At 55.9% G+C, this 9942-nt stretch overlaps 1 protein-coding gene across 1 annotated transcript in view; it reads left to right on the forward strand.

The window, feature by feature from the left end:
* LOC101652617 (protein-arginine deiminase type-2) overlaps positions 1-8375 on the forward strand; it is a 56623-nt gene extending 48248 nt beyond the window's left edge. Inside the window, exons 13-15 of the mRNA XM_004705400.2 lie at positions 2531-2616; positions 4055-4183; positions 5936-8375. Of these exons, the coding sequence (XP_004705457.1) occupies positions 2531-2616; positions 4055-4183; positions 5936-6169 (449 nt within the window). The 3' untranslated portion in view covers positions 6170-8375. The remainder of the gene's footprint in view (positions 1-2530; positions 2617-4054; positions 4184-5935) is intronic.
* The last annotated feature ends 1567 nt before the right edge of the window (positions 8376-9942 follow it).

The following is a 9942-nucleotide window of genomic DNA, read 5'->3' on the forward strand; positions in this document are numbered from 1 at the left end:
GCCAGGGTGGAAAGCTGCCCTGCCGACGCATACCCCTTGCCGAGAAGGATCAGATGAACCATGCCCACCGTGGCTTCTTTTTTTTTAACATTTTATTGGGGGCTCTTACAGCCCTTATAACAATCCATGCATCAATGTATCACGCTTATTTGTACATATGTTGCCACCGTTATTTTCTAGACATTTTCTATTGAGCCCTTGGTGTCAGCTCCTCTTTCCCCCCCCTCCCTTGCCCCACCCATGCTCATGGCCCCTAGATAAATTATAAATTATTTTCATATCTTACACCGACTGCTGTCTCCCTTCCCCCACGGTTTCTGTTGTTCATCCCCTGGAGGGGGCGGGGGTGCAGTTATGTGTCGATCATCACAATCGGTTCCCCCTTCCTCCTCTCTTCTTCCCACCTCCCCCCTGCCTTCCTGGTCTGGCTACTCCATTCCTGTTCCTGGATGTCTTATCAGTACCTGTGCACATACCCTGGTCTAGTCCACAGTGAAAGGCAGGACTGGGGTCATGATGGTGCGGGGGGAGGAAGCTTGACCACCAGGCCTTCCCGTCATCAACAGCACCAAGCAAATCCTACAGGACAGTCCTCTTGGTCACGTGGGGACACCCTGGGTCGGAATCAACTCAACAACCCCTAGCAACAGACCCCAGGCCCAGAGAAGAGTTACATGGCTCTAAAGGGACCTGTTATCTTGACTCAAAGAACTCAGACAGAGGGAGATAAGAAAAGCCTAGAGAAGGTGGGTCCACCCCAGGAAGAAAAGTGAGCTCCCAGGCTGATGGGCACCCAGACACCTCTGTCAGCCCCGAGGGGGATCAGCCTGCTGGGTTCAGACACCCTTGTCACTGGGCGGAGGCAGGCCCAGGTGAGGCTGGCTCGTGACTGCCTCCTGGGAAAAGACCGTTGACGGGTGAAGAGTGTGCCAGGCTCCAGGGCCCGAGGCAATCCTCAGCTAGTCTCTGAAAGTAGGCACCCCAGTGTTCAGGTTGGAATCCCAGAATCCCTCAGTGCTCCCCCGCCAGCCCCAGGCCAAAGACCGTGTCCCTGACAGGGCGTGGAGGCTAGCCAGGGAAGACCCACTGAAGACCATCGGCCTTTTCAAATTCTCCGCCAGCGGGGATTTCTCCCTGGGCCGGCAGCCACCGTTGCTGGTTCTCTGAAGGCTTCTTTTCCAGAGAGTTCAGCACACACCTACCGTGACACTCGAACCAGTTGGTGTTGGGTTGTCTCTGACTCATGGTGACCCCAGGGGTCCCAGGGAGAATCGTGCCCCAGAGGGGTTTTAATGGCTGACTTTGGGGAACTTGATCCCCAGGCCTTTCTTCCACAGCACCTCTACATAGACTAGACCCTTCCAGTTAGTCAGTAGCTGGATGCAGTAAGCTGTTGGCACCACCCAGGGACTCCAGACAGATCCCCACAGGATGTAGGGACCATTATCCCTGAACAGATGGGGCTGAGTTTCTGGAGAGAGGGGACATGCAGGCAGCTCGCTTGGGTGCGGGGTCCGACAGCTCCGTGACAATCTCTTTGCTCCTGACAAACCTGGGAGGTATAAAGGACCCAGACGGAGTGAACAAACCAACAACATTGGGCCTGCGCATAAGCTGGGCCAGGCTGCTGGGTCTGCTCACCACTCAGCCGCTTGCTGGCTGTGTCCCGCACCTTGGAAGATCCCCTCAACCTCCCTGTGCCTCAGCTTTGTCCTCTTCCGGGTGATGGCAACCTCCCAGGATGGTGGGGGAGCTCACGGAGCTAATCCGAGCAGAGCATTTAGAAGTGTGCTTGCCACCTAGCAGGTGTCGCTCCAAAGGCCCCAAGCTGCATGAGCTCTCCGTGGGGAGGAGGCGGAGACAGAGGCAGGCCAGCCCAGGACGGGCTGGGCATGAGGTGGGGCTTCTGCTCCGGCCACACTTGCTGGGCCACACCTGCTCATTCCTGTAACTGGGGTCCAGCGGGAGATTTGGGGGCTGTGTGCACCCAACCACTGGCCAGAGAGTGAAGGCAGCTCCCCATCCCTCCCTGGCTTCTGAGACATGGCTGAGTGCATGCTACTGGGGGGCGGGGGGAGGGGCAGATGGGAGAGGGACAGGAGTGGGGGACAAGGCTGATGCCCCCTGCAGTCACCCTTCTGTGCCCCAGCCTGTCCTCAGCACCACTCCCCTACCCCAGCCCCCAGCCCTCAGTCCAGCAGCTAGCCCAGTGTCTTGGCAGAAGGTCCCACCCAGCCAGGGCTCCTGGGGCCTGAGCCATCCACTAGAGCTGGACGGGGACACACACACACACACACACACACACATTGTTGGTGTCCGGCCATTGACATGCTGCCTGGCCCCACTTGACCTCCACCTCCGCCCACCAGCCACACCACATCCCTGGCAGCCCCCTCCCTCTGTGACACTGACCCCCGACTGCTGCAGGGAGCCAGTGGTCATTTTGGTGTTCCCTCCATGTCAGAGTGCAGGCCACACCCTTCACCTCCCTAGTGATGCCACTGCTGGCCCCTGCCCCCTGTCCCCACAGGCCTGGGCGGGATGAGCAGCAAGCGAATCACCATCAACAAGATTCTGTCCAACGAGGCTCTGGTGCAGGAGAATCAGTACTTCCAGGTGAGAGCGGGCCCAGCTCTCCGACAGAGCCGACAGAGCCACTGGGAAGGACCGGGCTGTGTCCGTTGGCACCCCCACAGCCTCAGGGTTCCATGAGAATGGGCTGAGGGAGGGGCCTCATCAAGCCTTGGGCCCAGCTTCCTCCATCCCCTCTTGGCAGAAGCTGGCGAGGGGGAAGGGGCAGGTCAGCAGAGGGTAGCAGCTGGCAGGACATGCAGAAAACCAGGTGCCCTAACCTTCAGGGTAGGCGTACTCCTTTCGGTGAGCACTCCTATCATTCAGGGGAGGCGCACTCCTTTTGGTGAGCCCCCCTAACATTCAGGGGAGGCGCACGCCTTTCGGTGAGCACCCCTATCATTCAGGGGAGGCGCACTCCTTTCGGTGAGCACCCCTAACATTCAGGGGAGGCGCACTCCTTTCGGTGAGCACCCCTATCATTCAGGGGAGGCGCACTCCTTTCGGTGAGCACCCCTAACATTCAGGGGAGGCGCACTCCTTTCGGTGAAAGGGACAGAAAGATGAATAAATGAGCCCAAAAGTTCGAATCATTGTCGGGAGTCACAGACATCACAGACCCCTGAAGTGCTATGTGCATCGACCCCACTTTCAGAGTCCCTAAGTCCTAAAGGCTGTGTCCAGGCATAGACACTAGTCAAGAGGGCTGTTTTTATTGAATTAACTATCCTTTTATTTACGTTGATGCATTTTAAAGGACCAAGTATTTTTAAATTATATATATATATGCATAAAACTCAAATCAAACTATTTTAAACAAATAGAGGAGGCATCATTGGCTCCTGTAAGTGGAAAGCCCAGCAGTGGTGTGGCATTCAGGCACAGGCTGATCAGGGGACCAATGCCATTTATCTGCACTTCTTGGGCTCTACGGTTCCCTCGTGGTAGGCACGTGGCTGGGACAGTTCCAAGGATCACATTCACCCAGCAACACCCCACAAGTTGATCACTTGCACGCAAGCCTGGCTTTCAATCCCTGTGGCCAGGAAAATTCCGTATACTGACTGGCTTAATCGTGCATCCCTGTCCATCCCTGAATCAGTCACCAGAGCAAAGAGATAAGGGTGAAAGTCCACTGACCGCCTTTGACTCGGAGGCGAGGGCAGAGTCAGTCCAAGCTAATAACAGGCTGCTGCCGTGCAGGGAGGTGGGGGCACTGGGTGCAAGTACCACCTCGGTTCACAGAGAGCAGGTTAGACAAGCAGACATGACCGACTCGTATCAAGGCCAAGTCTCGCAGTGGGTGGGCGTCAGTGAAGCCCAGGTTCATCAGAGCTTCAACTCCACCTCTCTACACTTCCGGGCTCTGGCTATCGGAAAGTTAAATGTGTTAAGACTGCCCCCTCAGTGGTCACGTCTCGGTATCAGTTAGATCTGAGGCTGGCCCCTCACCCGCCTGTCCTCCCTCCGTCTCCCTGCCCAGCGCTGCCTGGACTGGAACCGAGACATCCTCAAGAGCGAGCTGGGACTGACAGAGCAGGACATCATTGACCTGCCCGCATTATTCAAGATGGACGAGAACCGCCAGGCCAGAGCCTACTTCCCCAACATGGTGAGCTCACCCCAGACCAAACAGGGGCGACCGGATCCAGAAGGGGCGGAGGGGCCCAGTCTTGGCTGAGCTGTGGTGTGGCCTCGTCCCACTCTAAGCACTTCCCCTCTTGGGGTCTCTAGCCCCTCCAGGGAGTGAGAGACTGACCATACTCCTCACTGGGGGACTGGGGTGCCCTTTGACTTCGCAGAGAGGGGAGAGGTTTGCTCAAGCAAAAAGTCTTTTTTGCACAGCTGGGAAGCCAGTTCTCATGGAGACAGATGAGTCCTCCATGCTCTCGAAAGAGGTTAGAACGAGGTAACGAGGTACACACAAAGACACGTCCATCCACATACGAAGACAGAGATATACACACATGCTCACACCTACACCCAAAGGTATGTACAATCAGATCATCTAAGTGCCGCCCAGTCGCCTCCAGCGTGTGGCGACGCTCGTAAACCAGGAGAGCCAGCCGAGTGCTGTGCCACCCTCACGGTCGTGACGTCTGAGCCGGTGGTCGCTGCGCGGTGTCAGTGCATACACCCAGACGGACCCTGGGAGGAGGCTTTGTCCAAGAAATGGAATGAAAAGATGCTGGAACTTTCCACCAAAAAAAATAAAGCCCCTTCAACTGTAGTCAGATACACACACACATTTGCATATACATATCCACAACGTTTTCATTGAAGAATTTGGCAGGGGGGGCCTCTGTACAGGGGTCATGCAGCGAGATGCCCATCACAAGGCCAGCATGTGGAACCCACGGGCCAGCCCGCGGGAGAGAGCTAAGGCTTTCTGCTCCTGTGGAGCTCGACAGCCTCAGTCACCCGCACGGGCACAGTTCGACCCTGGCCTACAGGGGCACCAGGAGTTGGCATCACCTTGATGGCAGTGAGTGAGAGTGACTGCCAGCTCGGTCTGGTGTTCGTTTGGGGGTGAGTGAGTTTTTAGGGGGACATCTCCAGGCCCTTCTTCTCGGTCCGTCTTCATGCGGAAGCTCCACTAAAGTGTAGGGGGAGTGGGGGGAGCCCGCTGCTCTGCCGAGTGGGGGGAGCCCGCTGCTCTGCAAAGTGCCGGTGGCCTGGCTGCCAGCATCACACAGCATGCGAGCCAGCCCAGTGTGACAGACGAGCTGGCCGACGGTGGTGGCACATGTTCTGTTCGTGTCACTGGAGCCGAGCGGATGGTGACCACGAGTGGCAGCATATACACAGATAGGCACACGTGCACACACATGTGCACACACAAACGCACACATGCCTGCACCTACAACAGTGGCACTCAACCTTCCTCATGCCGCAACCCTTTCATACAGTTCCTCATGTGGTGGTGAAACACCCCCTACCCCCAACCATAAAATTATTTTCGTTGCTACTTCATCACTGTCATTTTGCTACTGTGATGAATCGGGTGACCCCTGTGAAAGGGTCATTTGACCCCCCAAAGGGTTGCGACCCACAGGTTGAGAACCGCTGTACTGGCCACAGGTGGCCGTGTGCGGGTACCTGTAAGACACATGTACACATACCATGCACGGGTACACCTTTGCATACGCACATCTCCTCAGAGACAGATTGCTGTCATTTGCTGCCATTTGCCTTAGCTACTTGCTCTGTGCCTCCGTTTGCTCCTCTGTAGAGGGTGGGTAACGGTAGGACCTGCTTCGGGGGGTTGTTGAGAGAGTTCAGTGGGCCTGGAGAATTCCAGGGGAGCAGTAGGCGCTCACTCCACTGTCCACACCACCCCCTCCCACTCCCCGCACTGTCACAGGTGAACATGATCGTGCTCCACAAGGACCTGGGCATCCCCAAGCCGTTTGGCCCGCAGGTGGAGGAAGTGTGCTGCCTGGAGACGCACATCCGAGCCCTGCTAGAGCCTCTGGGCTTCTACTGCACCTTCATCGACGACATTTCCGCCTACCACAAGTTTCTGGGGGAGGTCCACTGCGGCACCAACGTCCACCGGAAGCCCTTCACCTTCAAGTGGTGGCACTCGGTCCCCTGACCTGCAGGGGCTGTGGGTGCTCTCCTCCTCCCCACACCCTCCAGATCCCTCCTGCCCCTCCCCAGAGCCTCCGCCAGCCCAGCAGGGGCTGGACTGCCCCAGAGGGAAGACCTTCAGGAAGGAATGTGGGATTGGGGGCTACAGGCCTTACCAACCATGATGCCCACCCCCCACAGTGAGCCACAACTCTGTCCTTCCTGAAAGGAACTGGGTTGCTGGCCAGTGTCTGCACAGCCCTGATAGGAAAAACAAAATTCGAAATCATGGACCCCATCCACTTCCCACCCCCACCCCCAAGAATCCTTAGTGCCTGGTCCAAAACTGAACAAGGGGATGGACAGGAGGTCTGGGCTTGCCGCTTCTTCTGGCCCTGAAGTTCAAGGTAGAGCACCTGGGACACCCAGGTGTGCCTTGAGCTGCCATCATCATTTCAAAGTCACCTCCCTCCAGGTTTTCAGGTGGCTGCCCCAATCATTCATTCCTCACCAGCCTCTCTCCAGCGCCCCCGGACCTTCTCTCTGTAGTGTAGACACGGTTGGCTAGCCCTCCCCACTCCCTGAGGGTCCAATAACTTCGCTTAGAATGTTGCCTGAAAACAGACGTCATCAGAGCCAGCCTTCTCCATCAGAGAGACACAGCTCTATGCCCCGTCTTTCTCGTGCACACCGGCTCGCTCCAGACCAGCACCCTTGTGGCCCAAGAGTTTAGTGCTTATGCATGTCCTGGGGTCAGCCAGAGCCATCTGCACCACCTGCCAGGCTCAGGTCTTCCCCTAGGCAGGGCATAAAAGATGGGCTGCCCTCTTCCAGGCACCAGACCCAACACACAGGGACCCTGGCCGAGGCCCTATGGCCTGAACAGTCTATTGGGGGCTAGCTGCTGGCCTTAGAGATGGGTTCGCTCATGGAAATTCACCAGCACATTTGTGGAAGACCTCATCGTTGGGCCATAGCCAGATCTGTGCCCTGACCCCAACCGTAAAGACTGTCAACTTTTAAAAGGTCCCCTCAGGGCCAGTAGATGGCAGGAGCATACGTGAGTCATAATTACACTTCGAAGGTTAAAAAAGAACCAATTTGCTGCCAATGAGAAAGTTCCAAATTTGTATTTGGGAAAGATGGAAGCTTTCCCTTGTGGATTCTCTCATTCAGTCATTCAACAGATACTCAGTGCGTGCCCACTAAGTGTCAGGCACGGTGTGGGGCTCTGGGGACGAAGTGTGAGCGACCAGGCCCCGCCCCTGCCCCCACTTGACCTGCCCGCTTCCTCATGGGCAGCATTCGCGACGTCCGTGACACCTGTGCTTTAGGAATGCCAGCCACTCTGTTCGGAAGATGCCCAGGGCCCAACGTGACCCTTCTCAATGACCCTACTGGGTCAGCACCAGCTGACAGGTCCCCAAAGCTCAAAAGCTGTGTCCTCTCTGTGGGGTCCATGGCCCTCCCTTTTGGGCCAGACTCCCAGCTCTCTCCAGCCCCGGGGCTGGAGACACCAGGTGCCTATTGGTGGGTGTGCCTCTGGGGTGCAGGAAGCCGGGTGGCACAGAGATCCTGCCCTCACGTGGGAGGTGGGAACCTGGCAGCCACTCCCTGGGAGGAAGCTGCTCCTGTGAGAAGGACCGCCTTGGAAGCCCCAGGGGGCAGCCGCCCTCTCCTCTGTCCAGGGTCCCTGTGCGCCGCAGCAGTGGGCAGCCAGGGGGTCCTGGAGATTGAGTTTGGTGTGTGTGTGACTTTGGTCCGTGTGGGTGTGTTTCTTTCCAGTTACCTTCAAGGGAACCGAGTGCCTCCCGTGTAGAAACCATGTGTCTCGAGATTTTTTTAAGCTCTCCTGGCCTTATTGATAAGCCACTAATTTTCTGGTGTTTCTGAAGCCCCTGGGACTCAGACGCCTGCCTGCTTCTAGCTCACGAGCCCACCCAGTGTGACGACCTCCGTGTGACCCTTCCCCCTCGAATCACCGCTCTTCCCCCACCCCCACTTACTATGAACAGAGGCTGTAGCACACACTTCTGTGTTGCACCACGCAGCCAAGTTCCTGTTTCGATCTCTGTTTTGAAATATTTGATGTAAGAGGGCAGGGGGGTCGTGATGATGGCAAGAAGCAGGAACGGTTACAAGTTTCTGGAAAGAGCCCATGAGGGAAGTCGAAACCTGTTTGGGGAAGAGTCTCTGGTTAAACAGCAATAAAGTAAACCGTCGAAGGGGAAGCAGGCAGCTGTCTGTGTGAAGTTTTTTGCTGCTTTGTAGACCACACCCACCCTGGGGTCTCTTCCGCAGCCCCTCCTGTTCTAGACTCGGGATCAGGACTCTCAGCAAAGCGATCTCCAATGTTTCAAATCCCCCTGCACACACACACACACACACACACACACACACACACACACGGCACATAAATGTATTGCGTGGCACAGGGGGACCTGTAGTTAGCTACTAATAGAAAGAGTGGTGGTTGGATCCCACCCATCTGCCTTGGGAAGAAAACCTAGAGAGCGACTTCGCAAAGGCAGCAGCCAGTGGGAGCACCGCGGAGCACAGTTTATCTGCAGCACAGGGGATCAGAAGGGACCCCACGGCCACTGGTTTCATTTGGGGGGTTGGTTTTATCACATGACTCGCACCCAAGGTCAAAGCCACTGTCCACGGTACGGTACAGCCTGTGTTTCTCTGATGGAGTTCCCTGCAAAGCTGCCCCTGAGATGAGGGCTCTGGAGCAATTGATTTGTTAAGAAAGGGCCTCGGGGGCAGATGGAATCCTGGGGCACGCAGCCCTGCGTGGACGACCACCTGCAGCCAGTCCCCAGGAAGGGATGTCAGGCTTAGTCATTGGAGCCAAGGCAGATCCTTTGCAGGATGGATTGACACACTGGCTGCAAGGATGGGCTCCAGGATACCACTTGTGGCGCAAGACTGGACAGTGGTGTGTTGTACTGTCCATTGGGTCACTTTGAGTCAGCATTAACTGGGCAGCACCTACACTCACAAGAACAACATGAACAGATGTGTGGATGGCCATGCAGGCTGAATGGGTCTGGGAGCGGGGCTGAGGGTGTAACTACAAATATACGTGACTACAGGGTTGACAGGGCATTTATATAGGGTACTTACCTTTGCTGCAAATATGTCCTTGGGTGTGATGGAGCCCGTGACGCACAGTTATGGAAACTTCCTAAATAGAACCAAACACCTTGAGGGAGGAAATCGCTGGGTCGGGTCTCAGGGCCATCGCTGCAAGAAACACAACAGTCAAATAGCTTAACAGTCCGCAAAGCCTACATCCCTCTTTGGTGAGTAGAGACTGGGGTCTTCAAAGCTCATGAGCAGACATCCAAGGTCTCTCCCTGTCCAGAGGAACGGAGAGTGGTGAAGACTGAACACACTTGGAAGCAATGAGTCCCTGAGTCTAACCCATCACCACACGATTATCGTCCTTGGTCACTCTTCAACTCTGGAACGGACCCACCCCTGTGACTCTATTTTCAGCCAAACAATGGACAAGTCTGTGGGGGGGAAATAACACTACTGAGTGTGCTCCAAGCCACAGCAAGGCCAGTGTTTAAGGATTTTCCTGAGCCACTTGTTTCTGAGGCTCCCATGGGGTGCTGGGGTGCTTTGAAATCAAGCACCTCAGGGTGGTGGCGACGGGGCCCCCTGTGACATCCAGAATAGAACCTTCCTGTAGAAATAGAATGTGCGCCACAGAGGTCATTTCAAGTTTTCTAGTAACCATGTTTTTAATGTTTATTTTTTTTAAAGGTGGCATTCATTTTGTTAACT

Source organism: Echinops telfairi, unplaced genomic scaffold (assembly GCF_000313985.2).
Source record: "Echinops telfairi isolate 266 unplaced genomic scaffold, ASM31398v2 ScPeMD7_7457;HRSCAF=8495, whole genome shotgun sequence".
Classification (NCBI taxonomy): Eukaryota; Metazoa; Chordata; class Mammalia; order Afrosoricida; family Tenrecidae; genus Echinops; species Echinops telfairi.